This window comes from Elephas maximus, chromosome 5 (genome assembly GCF_024166365.1).
Source record: "Elephas maximus indicus isolate mEleMax1 chromosome 5, mEleMax1 primary haplotype, whole genome shotgun sequence".
Classification (NCBI taxonomy): Eukaryota; Metazoa; Chordata; class Mammalia; order Proboscidea; family Elephantidae; genus Elephas; species Elephas maximus.
The window spans coordinates 43,187,603-43,208,063 of NC_064823.1; the positions used below are offsets into that span (position 1 = coordinate 43,187,603).

Here is a 20,461-nt window from a genome sequence, read left to right on the forward strand (position 1 = left end):
GGGTTTGGCTGTAAAGGCTAATTTAGTGATGGAAGATTTAAGGCAGATTCAGGGCACCGGAGTAGACAGTGGTTCCTGTCTTTGCTGTAGAAAGGGAGCAGCCTTCAGTGGACTTTTGGCAGGGATGACCATACCTCGTCTGCTTCTTGATGACTAGCACAACCTTATAGATCTTTGCACTGGAAGAAATCAGGTTAGGGCTATGGGAAATCAGTAAGAAATTTAGTGACAATCAGAATGCTCCTTCTCACTGTTTTACATCTGTTTTGTAAGCTTTGTTGATGCTCCTTCAGATTACCAATGCACACTGCCGTTTACTCAGTGCCAACCATCAGCAGTGTTGTGTCAATCCATTTTAAAACTGATTGAAAAGATGTTCAGGTAAGTAAGTCATTTCTGACCATATACAGTTCTTCTTTTGGTTCTTCAAATTCCTTTTTACATAGCTTCATCCAGAAGTGTCAGAACTATGAAGTATTAAAATAATAGTGTATTGGAATTCAGAGCCTTGGAACCCTTGGGATCAGAGGGTCATTGGAGGTGGAAAGGGTATTGGAGATATCCAGGTCTACACTTCATCATTTGTTGATGCCAGGAATCCACTCCACCTGGTTCAGAAACTTCAGGTGGTTGCCCACTCCTCTGATGTACATTTACCTTTCTTGCCGCCTGCTGTGTTCATGGATCACCTTCTTTTCACATGGGCAGAAGCATCCAGTTACATAGCTTATGTTTTCTTTTGTTGTTTCTTGGTCAGCCTGTTTAATTATTTCCACTTTTTGTGTTAGCTTATCTAGCCAGTTATCTAACCATCCACCTCCACTCAAACATCATTAAAATATTGGTATTCACATGGACCAGAAGACACACATTGAATAGGTGCATTGAAATACGCTTCAAGCATTCACATGGACTGGGGTGTAGCATATTTGCGTCTTAAGAAAACGTTCTTACATGAAGTTGTCGTTACAGAGAAGCAGAGAGCTCCTCGAGGCTGCAAATCATAGCGAAGCACTGTGATTGAAGGGATTCTTTGAGATCATCATTAACGGTGTCAGCAAATTTAAAAAATTAGCCTTTTTTTTATTATTTATTTTGGTACTTGCCAAAGTCATGCATGTTGACTTGAGTAATAACTTTCTCAATGCAGGAAATGGACTTCATGGTTCTTTTTTCCAGAGTGGAATTAATATTTTATTTATGTAGTGTTTTACCATTTGCAAAGTGCTTTTCCATGCATGATCTCATTTGATCCTTACAATATTCATGGGGAAGATATCACCGTTATTTAACAAGGCATCTGCAACACAGAATAAATCACTTGCCTCAGTTCACATAGCAAATAGCAAGTAGGACCAAGAATAGTTCCCAAGTCTTTGCCTTAAAACCCAGTATACTGTTATCTGAGCAAGAACTGGCCCCAGACTTCCCTCCACGCCCAGCTTTGGTGTAGAAACCTGGGCAAAAGCATTGTTAAGGCAAAGAGTAGCGCGTCTTGAGAATGTTCTTTAAATAGCCCTAATTTATTGTTGCTTGTTGATACGTCTCCTCCAAGATTCAGAATTGTTTTCAGATACCTCTAAACTGATCTCGTATTCTCTGGAGAGAACTTGCGTTATGTGTCTTGAGTGCGTGCACCAAAAGACAAGAGCCTCCTGTCTCCCTCTACTTTAATCTTTAGATTAATGTCAGGATGTATGCAGTTGGCAAGGACAGTTGTACTCTGACATACTGCCCTCCTGTCGAAAGCTGCGTTAGTCTATCCTTTAATGCACGTATGCAGTAATCTCTATTATTTAAGGGTTTTTTTTTTTTTAATTAACTTTCATTAAGCTTCTAAGGGTTTTTTTTTTTTTTGGTATAAAATTTATTTTTTATGAGTAAGTTTTGAAAATAATTATATCAAGCATTTTACATTTTGGGGGGCCTACAATAACTGAAAAATAAAAGGCAGAGGGAAGAAAAAAATGCCAGTGAGTCTTCTACAGATTTCACTAATGTGCAGTGTAGTGCTTTCTCTTCGGGGACTCAGTTCCAATGCTGTTGAGGCCCAGAGGCAAGGAGCCAGGCAGAGTAATTAATTACGAGTGGCTGCGCATCCCACCAGTGCTATCAGGAAGTGGGACAAGAGTCAGGTCATCCTAGATCGTGTCAAAGGACAATCTGAAAATTCCTAATTATGGAATGGTTTTTTTTTTTTTGTTGGACAAGAATAAAGATTATGGTTGCTTGTCAAATAAAGAGGAACAACGTAAGTAAAGTTTATTTCACCTAGTAATTTAGGAAGGGATTCAGTTTTTGCCAGTGGTGTTAACAACTAGATGGGGTGGGCAGGACTTTTCACATTTGCCAGTTTCCATGGTGTAAATAAGCCCACCATAGCCAGTTTCAAGCTACCAACATGACATTAACAAGCTCTCAAAAATATAGCAGTCAACTCTTGCAAGCTAATACAAGCCAGCTCTAGCACACTTCTGTAAATCAGAATAACCCAGATTGCTCTTTGGAAAAATATATAGATCAGGCTGTCAGTATCTGCCTGAAGTTCATCTGCATGTTCCTCAGAAAAAGGTGGAAATGCAAAATAAAATTCAGGAAAGAAATTCCCTAGTCATAATAAATGGTACAAGATGGAGTCTATCCTTGATGGAGTCTATTCACAGAAATATTCTTTTTCACTAGAAGAGAATAGCTACTGTCACCTTTGCTCTTTGAGTTTTCCACTGACGGCAGAACATTTCTTTTCTGGAGTATATAAATAGATTTGGGCCTTTACATTTTGTTTTCTCTCTCTCGCTCTCTTTTTTTTTTAACCACTAAAATACTATTTTCAAGGAAATTTATCTATTCTTGCTTGACTTATTTGGAGACTTTAAAATGAATAAAACTGTGCAGAAATACATAAAACCCAATTTGTGTCATAGAAGTTACCTTAATCTGCTTTCTTTGTCATTTAAGTTTTCTGCCTCAATTTCCATCTCTTTTCAGAATTTTAAAATCCAAAACAAAAGATTCTTTTTTCCTTGACTCATATAAGTATGTCCTATGAATAGTGATATGGTTAAGTGCTATGGCTGCTAACCAAGAGGTCAGCAGTTCAAATCCGCCAGGCGCTCCTTGGAAACTCTATGAGGCAGTTCTACTTTGTCCTATAGGGTCCGCTATGAGTCAGAATCAACTAGATGGCAGTGGGTTTGGTTCTTTTTTTTTTTTAATGAATAATGATGTCTATAGTGTATCAGGCTCCCTAAAGATAAGCTCTGTTTTGTTCCCAGGCAGTATGCCGTGATGTGAAATGGAAAGATGGTTAGCTGTCAAGGGATGAGTTAATCAGTAACTTGTAATGAGTCTGAAAATGTATACTAGGTATTTTAGAAAATAATCTGAGCTGACTGACAGACTAACAAAGTTACCTGTAAACTACTGTGCAGCAAGCCATTTGTTCATAAAGATCATTTTAACCTGTAAAAGAAAGACATCATTTAATAATTTTTTTCACACCAAAAAGTATAATATTACAGTTTCATGCTCTATGTCATATGAAACATTTTGTTTTAAATAAATTGACTTGGTTCATATTGAGGAGTCCCTGGGTGCTGCAAACAGTTCATGCAGTCAGCTGCTAATCAAAAGGTTGATGGTTAGAACTCACTCAGAGGCACCTGGGAAGAAAGGCCAGAAGGTCTGCTTCCAAAAAATCAGCTACTGAGACCCTATGCAGCACAGTTCTACTCTGACACACGTGGGGTTGCCATGAGTCAGACTCAACTCCATGGCAACTGATTAGTTTAGTTATGGTATATTGAAACCCAAAGTTTAATAGCAAGTTCTGCCACCTACCAGCCTATGACCTTGGACAAGCCACTTAACTTTTTCTGATTTCTGGTGTCCTCATCCACCAAAAGTGATTTTTTTGTTAACAAATATCCCTACTTTTTTTGCTCAAGTCAAATTAAAGTACGAGAGGGAAAGGGGCAACCCTACCTGCACATATTTAACTTTGAAAATAGAGCTCCCTGAGAGAAAAATAACACGAGTCACAGATGCAAGCCACATATGTGATTTCAAATTTTCTAGTAGCCATATAAAAAAGTAAAAAGAAGCAGGCGAAATTAATTTTAGTCATAACTCAATATGTAATACATATAAAAATTACTGAGGTATTTTACATTCCTTTTTTCATACTGTGGTGGTGTTTTTGTTATTGCGTGCCCTTGAGTTGATTCCAACTTTTACTGTTCCAAATGACAGAGTAGAACTGCTCCATACGGTTTCTTCGGCTGTAATCTTCACGGGAGCAGATCGCTAGGTCTTTTCTCCCTCGGAGTGGCTGATGGGTTTGAACTGCAGACCTTTTGATTAGCAGCCAGACACTTAACCATTGGGCAACCAGGGCTCCTTTTTTTCATACTAAGTGTTTGAAATCCAATATGTAGTTACCTTTACAGCACATCTCATTTTGGACTAGCCACATTCAAGGCCTCAGTAGCTAGTGTGGTTAACAGCTACCGTATTGGACAGCATAGCTCTGTGGAATAGCTACTGCTTATCTTATAAGGAAAATGCACATTTAAACATCGGCAGAAAATGATTTGAGTTTCTTGATAAACTTTTAGCCTCTCAATTACAGTTTTAGTCCAAATCTTTCTATCAAGCAGCTGAACCCCAAATACTTTATTTGTTGAATTTTTGCCTTTTGATTTCTGAAAGCCTCTTCAGCCAAACTTAAAGGTTACTCTTTTCACTTATTAAAACACCCAGTTTTAATCAGAGCCTATTTTACACATATGGCAATTATTAAAATCCAGGAAGGTTTGGTGGGACAAAATTGGCACATAAAAATTCTTACTACTGTTGCATCGATGCTTCATACCCAGCCTTAAAAAATCAATTTTATTTAAGCTAAAATAAGGAAAGTGCTTATCATAGTTACTTTAAGTCAAGAGTGAGAGACCGGTTTTCAATATGAAATAATTATGTTTAAGTCTGTTGGCTTTGCCCCCGTTGAATTTTGCACCATCCATTTGCAATCTGAACGTGTAAACTCATCCACATACTTCAGCTCTGTAGCTGCAGGACTTCCCTGACCTCATCCCCAGGCAGGCTGCACCTAGCTCACCCACCTCAGGGGATCTAGAGCCCTCCATCTATCTACTCAGGGCTCCAAACATTGTTCTTTTTCTCCTGGGCATTCTGGACACCCTGGGGAGACCTTCCAGCCCTCTGAAAGCAGGTAATACAAAGGTATGGCTGTAGCTCCTTTTGAATATGCCATCCCTGGGGTGCAGGTAAGGAGCCCTGGTGGAACAGCGGTTAAAATGCTTGGCTGGTAACCGGAAAGTTGGCAGTTTGAATGCAACAACTGCCCTGGGGAGAAAGATGTGACAGTCTGCTCCCGTGAAGATTACACCCTCAGAAACCCTATAGGGTGGTTCTACCCTGACCTACAGGGTCACTGTGAGTCGGAACCCACTCGACAGCAACATGTTTTTGGGAGGAATTGGTGGAGAGAGCCTTTCTAACCATAATGTGTCCAGATACCAGCACTAGAAAAACCTGGTTGAGTGTGTTCAAGATTGTTGGCTGATTAGGTTCAGAGGAGAGCTAGGACTTCTCCGCCTCAAAGCAGTACCCTCCTTCTGGTTCTGGAGGCCTGAAATTGCTTCTTCCTGTCTTTTCCTGCTAGCCTTTGTCATTATACAACCTTGTCAGTGGGCTACAGAGTAAAGTATAGCCTATGGTCTCTGCTCTGAGTTCTCAGGGTAGACAAAGGAAGAAGACTCTACTCAGGACACCTCACCCACCTTCAGGAATATCTCTACCTTCCGTCATTCCCCACCAGCCTACACAAATACTACTTTCACCAAGTTGAGCAGCTCTAATTGTCAAAGCACTTCTCTCTTGAAGTAGACCAGCAGTTTTTAATTTAGGGTCCATGGGCCACTGTGAGGAGCCCTGGTGGTGCAGTGGTTAAGTGCTCTACTGCTAACCAGAAGGCTGGCAGTTGGAACCCACCAGCCACTCTGTGGGAGAAGATGTGGCAGTCTGCTTCCGTGAAGATTTACAGCCTAGGAAACCCTGTGGGGCAGTTCTGCTCTGTCCTACAGGGTGCCTGTGAGTTGGAATCAGCTCGACAGCAGTGGGTTTTTTTTCCCTCCCATCCTAATTTCATAAAGCATTTTGTGCATTATTAGTTAACTAAGGGGTGGTAAAACGATGGTAAGACTCTAGTCACCTAAAAAAAAAAAAAAAAAAAAGATAAAGATAAACCTGAAGGTTACACATAACTTTGTGATAGAGGAATTTGCACTTAATGATTTTTCTAAAAATTTGCTTAAAAGGCAAATGATTGACAAAAGTCTGACTTGTTGATTGTTAAAGTTGGAAAGAAGGCCAAAGTCCTTTTTATTTTCTTCAGAATACATTTATTTGGACCCTCAACTCTGTTTAGTCACTGCCCGTTTAAATCTCTTAAACCCCGTCTAGTTAATTTGAAACTTTCTTTGCACGTAGTTCTCTCTGATTTCCCTGATCTTGGGAGGAGGGAAGAGGAAAGTGTGCTAATCCTTACTCTTGTTCCTTCCCCCAAACCACAACTCCTGTCAACTGTGAGATGTGCGAATATACACACTCTTGAAGTTATAGCCTCTGGATTAAAAGAAAAAGGAGGAGGAAGATAAAATTGCAAAACTAAACCTCAGAGCTTTGTAATGTAAATAGAATGATTATAACACCAAGTGATAATGTTTGTAATGGCACTTCATTCTTACCTACAAAAGATGAAGATAACTTCGAAAAAGAGAGAAAAAATGAGAAAATTTGTGTATTATCTTTGTTTTAAGAGATAATAGTTGCACCCCGACCTTATCACAGCTGTCCCCTGTTAAGTTTAGGAAAAGGAGATTATGAGGGTGGGCCTGACTAATTCCATGAGCCCTTTAAAAGCAGAGAGTTTTCTCTCATGATCGTTGGTTGTAAAAGAGGAAGTCAGAGATTCAAAGCATAAGAAAGGTTTGACATTCCACTGCTGGCTTTAACATGGGGGGGACTACATGTCAGAGCGTGTGGGTGGCCTATAGAAGCTGAGAGCAGCTCCTAGCTGAGAGCCAGCAAGGAAACGGGCGCTAAATTCTGCCAACAACAAAAATGAATTTGCAAGCAGATTCCCCCCAGAGGTTCTAGACAAGAACTCAGCCCAGCCAATACCTTGGTTTCAGTCTTTTGTGATATCCTGAGCAGAGAAAGAGTTCAGTCACACTGCCAAATCTTGCCTCACAGAAACTGTAAGATAATAAATTTGTATTGTTGTAAGCAGCTAAGTTTGTGGTTTTTGTTACACAGCAGTAGAAATTGTACTAGTAGCCATCGTGTTCTGTACCACAAGGGGAAAAAAAGAAATATCCTTGATGAAGCAGTAAAAATTATTAACTTTTTAAAAACTTCACCCTTGAGTATATAACTGACAGATAAACTATAGTTATTCAAACTTTAATATTTGGCAGATATTTTCAATAAAAAAATGAATATTTGGCAAATCCTGTTTTAAATTAAGTTGTTGCATGCCATTGAGTCAATTTTGAGTCACAGCAAACCTGTATGACAGAATAGAACTGCCCCATAGGGTTTCCTCCGCTGTAATCTTTACAGGAGCAGATCACCAGGTCTTTTCTCCCTCAGAGCCTCTAGCAGCCAAGCACTTAACCCTTGCACCACCAGGGCTCTTTAAATATAAGGGTCTTAATTCTTTCTTGAAAGGGCTTGACTTCTTAGTATTGAAACCCTCAGTCAGTAACCAAAACCAAACCCAGTGTCGTTGAGTCTATTCCGACTCATAGCAACCCTATAGGACAGAGTAGAGCTGCCCTATAGAATTTCCAAGGAGTGCCTGGTGGATTTGAACTGCCGACCCTTATGGTTAGCAGCCGTAGCACTTAACCACTACACAAGGATATCCTCAGTCAGTAGTCATCAGAAATACATATTGAATGTCTCCACTTGGCCGGGCCGTGTGCTAGATGCTGGGGATAAGACACTAAGGCGCAACCTCTATCTAGTCGGAGAAAACACCAACAAATGGCAGCGATACAAAGTAGTAAATGTCTAAAAGAGGCATATCCTGCTGTAAGTACAGAGCAGCAGATTATGACTGAGTTTACTTGATGAAGGAGCTGAAGAGGCTCCTTAGAATCAAAGGGTACAAATCCATATTCCCAGCTATTGTACATCAAGAATCCCTTTGAAGAAAATAATTCAAAATTAAATATTATTTAAAAGGACATGGTATATGTACTTATTTTTGTTTGCCCTTAAAATTTCTGTTGATTTGTACATTTTGAATACTAGCAAATAAAAGGGAAAAGAAAGGATAGTTTAGTATATCATGAGAACATTTCATATTTGTAAATGATAAAAATCAATTTCTTTTGGATCACCCACAATCAATAACTATTTATGTACTGTTACTTTACTGTTGGGAAGCAATTCTCAAAGTGTGATCTGCAGACCCCTGGGGCTCCCTGATATACCCTCATGGGGTCCAAAAGGTCATGGGGTCCAAAAGGTCAAAACTGTTTTCATGATAACAGGAAAAGATTCTTGGCCTTCTTCACTGTATTGACTTTTGGATTGGTGATGCAAAAGCATGGTGGGTACAACTGCAGGTGTCTTAGTATGAATCAAGCCAATAGCACCAAATTGTACCGGCAATCATTGCATTTTGCGCGAGAACACCCTCACAGGAAAAACCAAAAAGGCAGTGCCACTGAAAAATACCCTTGCTAAAGCTGTAAAATTACAATCTTATTAACCTTCATCTTGGAGTACGTAACTGATAAACTATGATTATCCAGACTTTGGTATTAGGCAGATATTTTATCAGAAATGAGCAAATGAGTCTGTCATTTCAAGGAAAACAGCTGACAGCATTTGTTGCCAGTGATAAAATTTGAGCTTTCAAGGAATAATTAGAATTTTAGAAAACCTGTATCCACTACTGTGAGCTTGCTGACTTCACAGATTCCCCCAAAGCTTTTATGATGAGATCAATAATGATATTAACAAATATGATTTTTGTATTCTGTAATGGAATATGCCTACTAAGTGAACTCTAGTACTTTCTGAATGACAAATGGATTAGCTTACAAAATCAGCATGAGTAAATTTAAAGTTCAAGGTAGACCAGTGGATTTTAGTGATAGTTTTAGACTTCACATTGCAACTAACCTTTAGGAAACTACCCCTTGTTGAGTTTTGGTGTAGTATCAAGAAGAGCCACAATTATCTGGGGGGAAAAGAAAAAGCTATTAAAATCTGTCTTTTCCATTTAAGCATCCATGTAGGCCGAATTTTCTTCATGTGCTTCAATAAGATACTATTGTTAGTTGCCATCAAGTTGATTCTGACTCATGGCAACCCCATATGTGTAAAGTAGAAATGCTCCATAGTGTTTTCAAGACTGACCTTTTGGAAGCAGATTACCAGGTCTGTCTTTTGAGACACCTCTGGATGGTTTTAAACTGCCAACCTTTTTTTTTTTTTTAATTTTTTAAATTTTTTATTGTGCTTTAAATGAAAGCTTACAAATCAAGTCAGTCTCTTATACAAAAACTTATACACACCCTGCTGTGTACTCCTAATTGCTCTCCCCCTAATGAGACAGCACACTCCTTCCCTCCACTCTCTCTTTTCCTGTCCATTTGGTCAGCCTCTGACCCCATCTGCTCTCTCATCTCCCCTTCAGACAGGAGATGACAGCCTAGTCTCATGTGTCTACTTGATCCAAGAAGCTCATTCTTCCCCAGTATCATTTTCTGTCCCATAGTCCAGTCCAATCCCTGTCTGAAAAGTTGGCCTTGGGAATGGTTCCTGTCTTGGGCCAACAGAAAGTCGGGGGGCCATGACCACCGGAGTCCTTCTAATCTCACTCAGACCATTAAGTCTGGTCTCTTTATGAGAATTTGGGGTCTGCATCCCACTGCTCTCCTGCTCCCTCTGGGGTTCTCTGTTGTGCTCCCTGTCAGTCAGCTGCCAGCCTTTTGTTGAGTAGCCAGCACTTAACCGTTTGTGCCACCCGGGGACTCTTCCACCAAAATAAATTATCGTAATGAAGTGAATGTAAAAGCAGATATGAGAACCCCATCGTCTTCTATTAAATCAAACACTAAAGAGACTTGCAAAAAAATCAAATTTATTTATTTAATTAAAAATATTAAAACATGTCACTTACTAAATTTTTCAGTTTAGAAAATGGTTATTTCTTATAAAAATGGGTTATATTTGTATTAGCATATAGTGGGTTACAGTAGCCATTTTAAAGTAAATACTTTTATGTCTCATTTTACTTTCTAATATAATAAATATATATAGATAAACCCACATAAACAAAAGCTCATCGAGACCCTCAATTTTGAGAATGTAAAGGTGCCCTGAAACCAAAGAGTTTGAAAACTTGCTGCCGTAAGAGATTTTTTTTTAATGAGTAGACATAGACACCATCTCTTAAATTATAACCCAATAGAGGACATGAAGCATGCACATAGAAAACTTGTGCACATGTATGGTATAGCAAGGTCTGTAGCAGAAAATTATAAATGGTTTAATGCTTCCAGGGTGGGGTGCCATTAATGATGGATCCTGAAGGCATGGGAAGGAATGCAGCAAACAGTGATGAGAGGAATGCTCTTGGATTGCAGGTGTGGACTATAAAAGTATGGTGGCAGAGTAGGGAAGGAAGAGTTAAGTGGGGAATTCATGTGAAAGAAAGAAAGCATAATTCTAAATTCTAAAATTTACTGTGTCTTAGAGATGAGGGATTTGAACTTTGGAGCAGAGTGATTCATTCACTGGCCCTCCTTCCTTTGTCTGTTCCACAAGTACTCATTGAGCATATATATTTTAGGTGAAGACCTGAGTTAGATGTTGTATTTGCATTACTCATTAATCCTCACCTTAATCCTGTGAGGTATTATTATGTGCATTTTACATATGAGGAAACTGAGATTTCTGAAAATTAAGTGAATTACCCAAGTATAAGGATTAAATGGTATTTGAATGTTTGGGATCAGAACTGTGTGCCTCCAGCGCCCACACACATCAGTATTCAACTGTATTGTTACTTGTCTCTTCCACTTGGCAGATAGAGAATGCCAAGAATGCCAGTCTTTGGATCCTTGGAATACAAACTATGGTCTTTGGAGTCTCCCAGACTTGGATTAAAATCCCTGCTCTGTTCTGTTACTTAAATAACTGTGTGACTTTGTATAAATGACTTACCTTCTCAGAACCTTAGTTTTCTTCTTTTTGGTAAAACAAATCATAATACCTAATCTAGGTTTTTTTTTCAGGATTAAATGATATAACGTACAGAAATCACCTTATAGAGCACTTGGGGCATAATGGGTGCTCTAGGCCTTTTTTTTTAAAGGCCTCTTTCTGGGAGTTTGCCGTCCTGCTAGTGACAGCAGTCTTCACCAAATGGTCAGTTGTTTCTGTGTAGGGGCTTCTTCACAGAGCCTGTGACAGGCCAGACTCACCTGGCAGAGTGGTCTGGAACAGATGCAGAGAGAGGAGCTAAGTACTGAGCAGTATGGTATGGGGAGGGCAGGGACCTCGGTATCAGACCAGTGCTGGCACAATTCCTCCCTTGACTAATTATTACTTAGCACCGTGTCCAAAAAGACTCAGCTTCCCCATCTATAAATACAGGGTAATAATGCTCACTTCCGTGGATTAGTGCCAGAATACATAAAAGCGCAACTGTGGCAACAGTCACGTACCGGGTATGCAGTCCATGTTAATTCCTTTCCTTTTCCTTCTGACATGTTCTTTCCTCCTGTAGGAAAACATTGTAGTTTTACAATGATAGAGGAGGTCTCTAGGCTATTCCTTGGCCTCCAGAGTTGGGCTCATGCAATAATTGTCATTTGCAAACTCTAGAACTTTCCAGTTCCTGCTGGGGAGGTCTTTAGAACCTGGGGCTTGTCATTATCTGAAAAGTGCTGCTGCCTCACAGCCAGCAGTAGGTCTCGTCAGCCCTGACTCAGGTGTTTAGCTTTGGTATCTTAGGAAGGATTTCCAGGACTAAATGTTATTTTTGAGGTCTAGTTAAGGTCCCTAGGTAGCGCAAACTGTTTGCGCTCAACTGTAACACAGACGAACCTACCCAGTGGTACCACAGAATATAGGTCTGGCAATTTGCCTTTGTTAAGATTATAGCCAAGAAGACTCTGTGGAGCAGTTTTACTTTGTAAATCAACGCAATGGCAACTGACAGCTAACAATAACAAGTTGATTCAAGAATCAACATATCTTTTAGGAGTAAATTAAATCTGTTCCTCTTTGTGGGAAGACTTGAGAAGCTCAGAGTTTCAGAAGAGAAGGAAGACATGGAATTAAATTACATGGCTTCTATCTATTTCACGAGCACCAGACTTCTTAAGGGTTTAATAAAAAGTAAAATGCCAGCATAACTATTGAAGCCAGATGAAATTCCTCATCTCAGTAAGTTGGTGGAATGTTAGAACTCCCCTGGATTCCATTATTACCAGGAGGACTATTGCTAAAATGCACAGCAAATTGAAATGGAACTCAAGACATTTACACACAGCCGGATCCTGCGCTTTGGGCTTAGTTGAAATCTGGAGATGTTCAAAATGAGGACTAGCTACCATGCCAGCAGGTACCTCCCCCAATTACTCCACTTACCAGCAGGTCCGCGGCCCTAGCCAGTAGGGAGCTGAACCACTTTTTAGCTCTTCCCAGAACCACATTCTGTGGAGGTTCACAGCTTTCATGACAACTTGAGTTATTGCCAGTGGTGAGTGGGTCATTTCTGGGAACGCTGCTTTGGGGTGGCTCTCGGAACCCCTAAGTGGCACCCACTTCGTGCCCAGAGGAGGTGTGGGTTTTATTGGCTGCGATACCAAAGAGGTCCTTACCTGCCAGGGACCAGTCTGGATGGCAGCCAAGCCGGCTTCCTTGGAATGTTTTTCAGGCCTGGAGAGAAAGGCCGCAGTTGAGTCTCTGTAGCTCTAACTGCTTCTCATGACATACCTCCTTGTCTGATGTGATTCCTGTGCCTGGGACAGAGACCGCAGTCATTTCATGGATGTCACACTGTCAGGTGTGGCCCGGATAGTCAACTCAGTGTCCAAGATTTTATGAACTGGCTCTTCAGGGAGGCAGTATGGTATAGTGTAGACATGGCCTTAGAGCCAAATTTCTTGCATTTGAATCCTAGCTTTGCCACTTACTAGCTGTGTGCCCTTGGGAAACTTACTTAACTTCTCTGTGCCTCAGTTTCCTCACCTGTAAAAAGGGGATAATAATGGTACTTGCCTCAGAGGTTGTTGTGAGGATAAAGCGCTTAGCACACAGTAAGCACTTGGTAAGTGTTAGTTGTAATTATGTGTGACGTGAATCTTGTGGCCTGATTGTGGATTTTCAAGTTTGGGAAAGGATTGCAAAATTCCCGAATAGCCCTGTATGAGTTTTGAGAGCAGTGGGAGAACTGTCTTTCAGAGTTGACCGTTGATATTTTTTACACCTTTTCCAGTACCTCTTCTCTTTCGATCTTTATGACTTTCCCGTTGCTCACCTGGCCAGTATACTGCCTGAGATTCAAGAATGTGTATTTGGAATCAGAGTATCAGGGGTGGAAGCCTGGCTCAGCCACTTAAAGCCACTTACAAGTCACCAGCATGAGTACCTTGTGCCTGGACAAGTTACTGAGCCTCCTTGAGCAAGAGTGGAGAGTCTGGGATGACTGCAGGCTGCCAGGTATCTCATAAAGGCAGAGTAAATACATATCCCAGCAGGCTTTCTGCGATAATAAAACAAAGGAATACACATTGGGATTGCCTGGTGACTGATTCTCCACTGGAAGCTAAGACTTACTTGGTTCTACCTTCGCATGAAAAGAACCCAAGTGATTGTTACCCTTTCTGCCTCCTTCACAGTGAGATGTGGAGTGGGAACAGCACTGGCATGGGAGTCAGGAGACACAGGTTCTAGTACATGCAGTACTGTAGGTGCAGTATTTACACAGAGTAAGAGCCAAAAAGATCGACTTGATTGACTGCTTGGTTCCGAGGTATTGGGTGGCTCAGGGATCCTGTTCCCATCGTATTCGCCGTGACCCTGTATTACTGAAGCTGTGGACTGAGCAGGGCTGTATTATTAGAATTGCTGACAGCAGTCCTGGCTTAGCCACCCGTTCCCTGTTTACCCTTGTTTCTCAGCTTCTTGTCTTATAAAATAAGGATCTTGGACTAATTGCACTTTTGAGTTCTTACAGCCTTAACATGATATGAAGGCATATAAGAAGACGCGCTGTCTTACCACCTGGGCTTATTTTCTCCATAGTATTTGGCACTCTCTTTTCAGATTCTGCTTGTTTTTTTACATCTTTTTTCTTTTCCCCCAACGCTCCCCTTCCTCACTTCCATGCCCCTAGAAAGTAAGCTGCATGAGAATAGGGACCTTGTCTGTGTTGTCCATTGGTACCTAGGACAGTGGTTGGCACGGTTTAGGTACACATTCGCACGCATATAATGTGTATCTATGCATTTATAATGTAGTTACGTAAATTTGCCTACACAGACTTAGGTAGTCGGTTTTATACTTCCCACCTCTCACTCCCCGCCCCCAAATACACCGTGTTGTTGCTTGTTTGGAGCTTGTAAGAGTAGATTTAAAAATGGTTATAGCGCCCGTCTTAAAACTTAGCCATGGTAACAGTGCCAGGGTTCTCACCTCGTGTAGCAGGTAGTATTAAATGACAGTGACTCCCGATGTCAGAGGAAGCCCACAAATTTAGGGCTGAGGACACTTTCCTGTGATGGTGACGTGGTCGGCATCTGCGGTATAGGTGGGAATCCACTTTGTTCCGTTTATGTACATGGTGGAGATGGCTGGCAGGAGGAGAAATCTAACCTTAGAATTCTTTTCATACATATTATTGAGATTTCATATTGCTGTTATTATTTGGCCACAAAAATGGACATAATCCTGGTTGGCTTTAACACACCTACTAGTACTGCTTTCGCTATCCATCTTGCAACATATAAGACAAGGCCGGAGCTTAAATTAAAATCCTCGTCTTCTTATCTCCTTCCCACAGGAAAGCAAATCTGTGTTGAAAACCGTAAAATTAAGAGGAAGGCAAGGATAGCATAATTTAGCAAGAATTCATGGCACCAGATTCTGAGCTGTATGACTGGAGGGATAGGTCAGACATTAAGAAGATACTGCCTGCTAATGCAGGTTCCTTAAGGTGGTGCTCTGGAAACAAGAAAGGCATGCAAAATATATATATTTCCAGAAGATGTCTTTTCTGCCCCTCTTTATAACTGCCCTAAGAAATTATCTTTGTAGACTGTTTGGCAATTATGCTTCTTAGGAGACTTCTGAAATGAAACTCAAAACGGCTCCTCTGTAGTTGAAATATATTCATTTCAGTATTTTGGTGTTGAGATTTTTGTTTCCATTTTCAAAAGGGTCTGTAGTATGAATGTCCTCCTGTCCCCACCCTACCCCCACCTGCTCCAGCATTCTACATTCCTTGCATTTAAGAAGCTGATTCTGTATGTTCTGTGAACTCCATCATTAACACTTAAAAAGCATCGAAACATTTTTTAACCTTCTACGGATTTATATGCATAGATGTCTGTGCTGAGATGTGTGGAGGAAAATCGTGTGGCTTTGATAATGGTGCTGTATTTAATAAATGCCACGGGCTATACAAGCTATGCAGGTTTGCCACTAGAGAGAAGCTAATAATTATAAAACAGGGAAAAGCTAGTATGGAAATTACGTTGTCTTTTTAAAAAAGTTGATTTTTTTTTTCCTCCTTGCCTTTTTTTTTTTCTTTCTGTAAGTTTCTTTTTGGTGTAGGTTGTAATGATAGGTTGTAAAAAGAATTAGATCTTACTAGGGTAATTGTTCCTAATTTTCCTGAGGGTAGTCCTAACCCCTTGGAAGCCACATACTCTCTGTACCTACTTTGTAAAAAATAGCAAACAGAAAATAAGTGTGTGTTCTAGTGTAACCACTATGCACATGTGTGTTGCTGGGGCCCTTGTAACCACATCATATTCATGCCTCTGTTTTAAGCAATTTACATTGCACAGTTTTTCAGGTATTTCCTCAAATTTTCAGTTTTTCTTATGTGGATGTTTCTTTCTGGAGAAACTGATTTAACACACATTTTAGCCTATAGTAAAATCTCACTAATTCAAACTAATTATGGTGAAGGCATGTCTGAACTAGTGAATTAGAGGACATTCAAAATTCATTCCATTCTGTTCCCCCTAAATTCACAAGTTTCGCATTACTAGAGCGATTCTCCGTAGAGATCTTCCAAGGCTGCTTTAATTAATAAAAATAAAAAAAATTTTTTTTTTTTTTAGATGAGTGTAAAATGAGAAACATCTTCTGGCATGTATATAATTGTGTGGGTTTCCTTTCTTTTCTTTTTTATTTGTCTGTGTGTGTGTTGAGCTTCTTAAAAATGATTCCCTTAATTAGGTTAAACCTGTCTGAATCTTGTTTACATTATTGGTTTGCTTAGCAAGCACTGTCTTGAAAAAATAGACTTTACCCAGACACGATCACAGCTTCCAAATTAACGAAGTCCAGATAAATAGGCTGAACCTTTTATTGTTGAGCAGTTTTAGACTTCCAAATTAAATAATAAAATTTCTTTTTAAACGTGTTAAAAACGTGGAAAGTATGGTAAAATATAAAAATGTTAGCAATTTTAGAAGTTCTTGCAGGCTGTATTTCATATTGTCCAGTTAAACTCAAGATTGGAAATCTACTTTGATCAGCTAAGACATCTAGAAATAAAGAGCCAGAAGCTGAACTGAGTAGGGGCTAAAGCGTAATGGTGGATAAACCAAAAACCAAAGCCAGTGCCGTCGAGTCGATTCCGAATGGTGGACAGTCATATCTAATTGACAGAGCTAATTGATAAAACATGGAAAAAAAAGGACGTAAAATGCTTCTTAAAGATATACAACTACAGAATCATGAATTTATGCCGTAAGGGGATATCAGTGTAGCAAATTTGTATTTATTGGGTTACTTTATAAATAAATTCGTTTGTTCATAGAACAATTTTTGAGTGCCTTTTTTATACCAGACATACTTAATGAATAAAAGCTTATAAAACATTCATAACTTTTGCCCCAGTAACCTGGGGGGATGATCCAAAAGGGACAGTAAAACGTGCACGCACAGATCGTGTCACAGGAAATAATAGTGCCCAACCTCAGTCCCCCAAGGGGCCTGGATTAAGTAACTGGTAGCCTCTTGGTATGGTGGGACAGTCACGTATTTGAGGAATATTTAACATGGAAAAACTCTGCAGGTTTAGGTGTGTACAGCAGATGGTTGCAGTTGTCCAGGGTCTGGATATGGTTGTGGGGTTATGCTGATGGCCAGTTACTGCTGTTGTGCGGATTTTTCTTTGGGACACGTGAGCTGGGCATCCCCATTAACTGTTGACTTTGTTGTTACTTTGCAGTCAAATAAAGTGCCCGTGGTGCAGCCATCCCATGCGGTCCACCCTCTCACCCCCCTCATCACTTACAGTGACGAGCACTTTTCTCCAGGATCACACCCGTCACACATCCCATCAGATGTCAACTCCAAACAAGGTGAGAGCACCTGCCTTCCAAACCCCGTGTTTTCTCTGAACAGGGTGCCAAGCCCATTGGTCAGCCTCCTGTGGTGCCTAGATGACCCCACCACTGTCTTTGCCCCATGTCACTGAGTGGATCAAAACACATTTGTAGAAGACGAGAGCGATTTACTTGATAGCAATTCTCTATAAGCCCACGAGAATCTATTGTTGCTTCTTTTATTTTTTTAGAATTAAAAAACAGAAGAAAAGCATAGGAGGGTCGTTTCCAGTCAAAGTGACAGCTCTAAAAAATCTACGACCTATAATAGAAACCAGTATATTGTGCAAATATACAAAAAATCCCATCCTGAGTGCCCCCTCCTGTATCCGTGTATTTCAGCATGTACGAGGTGTTGATGGAAGTGTGAAAGAAGTTAGAGAAGGGACAAAATAGAAGATTTTCACCTCAGATGTTCTCTTTTTCAGCCTTTTGTGATTTCTTTTGGTTATTGAGTTATATCGCTGTTGTGTTTTCTCTTCTTTTTTTAAATTTACCATTTAGATATTATAAATGATAATTAAAGCACAAAACCACCTCCGTTTAAAGCCACGGCAACAGGAATCATCTTCTGCTCCTTTACGTTACTACTATGTTCTGCTTCTATTTCATTTACAGAAAAACATACATCATAGGGGGTCTGAGAAATAATAAATTCTGCCTGATGTGTATGGGTGTGGGTGTGGTTTTAGGACACAAAACTCGGGTTCTTCAGGCCTTCTGGGCTGGCCAGCTTAGGGCAAACTTTGAGGATGAATTTGCTTACAGGTCGGCCTAAGCTCTTTCTATGCACATGCGCACTTCAACCTCACTAGTATCTTGGAGGTTCAAAATAAAAGATCCTATAAAACCAAATAAAAATGAGAATATGAAGGTTTAAAATTTGCTGTCTCCTGCATTTCACCCTTTTGTCCCTGGGTGGTGCAAGCAGTTAACATACTTGGCCGCTAATCCAAAGGTTGGTGGTTCAAGTTCACCTAGAGGTGCCTCAGAAGAAAGGCCTGGCTATCTACTTCTAAAAAATTAGCCATTGAAAACCCTGTGGAGTGAAGTTCTCCCCTGACACACAGGGGGTTGCCATGAGTCAGAATCGATTTGACAGCAACCGGTTTGGTTTTTGTTTTTATTTTTGACTGACAATGCAAAACAAAATTTAGTAAGTGTATTTTTTTTTTTTTTTTTAAATGAAAAAAGAGTGGAGTTAACAGAGGCTGGGTGTTCTTTCCATCACTGATAACATTTTTGGGGTTAAAATCTTCACACCTTCAGTTTCCTCCATCATTCAAATGAAAAACTTATTTAAGGAATTAGTTACTTCCAGACTTTGACTTGTGTTATGGATTGAATTGTGTGTCTGCCAAAATGTGTGTCAACTTGGTTAGGCCATGACTCCCAGTATTGTGTATTTGTCCACCATTTTCTCATCTGCTGTGATTTTCCTATGTGTTGTAAATCCTGCCTCTATGATATTAATGAGGCAGGATTAGAGGCAGTTATGTTAATGAGGCAGAACTCAATCTACAGGATTAGGTTGTATCTTGAGTCAATCTCTTGAGATATAAAAGAGAGAAGTGAGCAGAGGAGAGGTACTTCATGCCACCAAGAAAGAAGCACCAGGAGTGGACCTGGGGTCCCTGCTCTGGAAGCTTCTAGACCAGGGGAAGATTGATGACGAGGACCTTCCCCGAGAGCCGAGAAAGAGAGCCTTTCCCTGGAGCTGGGCCCTGAATTTGGACTTACAGCCTCCTAAACTGAGAGAATAAACTTCTATTTGTTAAAGCTATCCACTTGTGATATTTTTGTTATAGCAGCACTAGATAACTAAAATACCTAAGAGTGGAGCCCAAGTACCTTTTCTCAACCAAACCAAAAGCCAAACCAGTTGCTGTCCAGTTGATCCTGACTCAGAGGAGAATCGCCTAGGCAGAGGCTTCCAGGTTTACCCTTGTTTTGTTGCTCATTCTAAGTCGTGCTTGATTTCATCAAGGGCCTCCAAAGAATAAGAAACCTCAAAAAGACAGGACTGTGGCTATCTGGTGAGAAAGGAAACTAAGACAGGGGTCTTAGGAAGAGGACTGAGTTGAGAGGAAAGTCAAGAATATCGTCTTGGTGACAGCGAGTTAAGGTATCTTTGAAATATCTGAGGGGAGACATGTGATAGGCAATTTAACACATGGGTCGCAGTCTCAGATCAGAGTCTGAGCTAGAGACACACCTGGGAACCATAAAGATCTAGATGATGATTAAACATAGATATAAAACTTACAAACATACTATTAGCAAAAAAAATCAATAGTATATATATATGTATTTTTTAACTATTTAACTAATAGTTATATAGTGCTTACTTTATAGATCCTGGAAACCCTAGCGACGTAGTGGTTAAGAGCTATGGCTGCTAACCAAAAGGTCAGCAGTTCTAACCTAGCAGCCGCTTCTTGACAATCCTGTGGGGCGGTTCTACTCTTTGGAGTTGACTTGGCGACAATGGGTTTGTTTTTTTTGTTTGTTTGTTTGTTTGTTTATATAGATCCTAGGCCCTGTTCTAAGCACTTTTAAATATTAACTTATTTAAGAGAAGAATACATCATGGCCCAGTAGTTTTTCTGAAGAATTCTGGGACCAATCAATTTTAAAAAGAAACAAGTTTATAACTTGCTCCCGATTACACTTAAATTTTCCCTTCTCTGCCCATCTCTACTGCTACCCTACCTTGTTTTGCCTTTCTAACTGTAATTTATATCATTGCTTCTCAAACTCTTTTTTTTTTTTTTTTTTTT

General features: G+C 40.1%; 1 protein-coding gene across 7 annotated transcripts in view; it reads left to right on the forward strand.

Annotated features, from left to right (window-relative positions):
- LEF1 (lymphoid enhancer binding factor 1) overlaps positions 1-20,461 on the forward strand; it is a 129,519-nt gene that overhangs the window by 66,677 nt on the left and 42,381 nt on the right. For all 7 annotated transcript variants that reach the window (XM_049885557.1, XM_049885559.1, XM_049885554.1 and 4 more), the window contains exon 4: positions 17,525-17,657. In XM_049885557.1, coding sequence (XP_049741514.1) covers positions 17,525-17,657 — 133 coding nt within the window. The remainder of the gene's footprint in view (positions 1-17,524; positions 17,658-20,461) is intronic.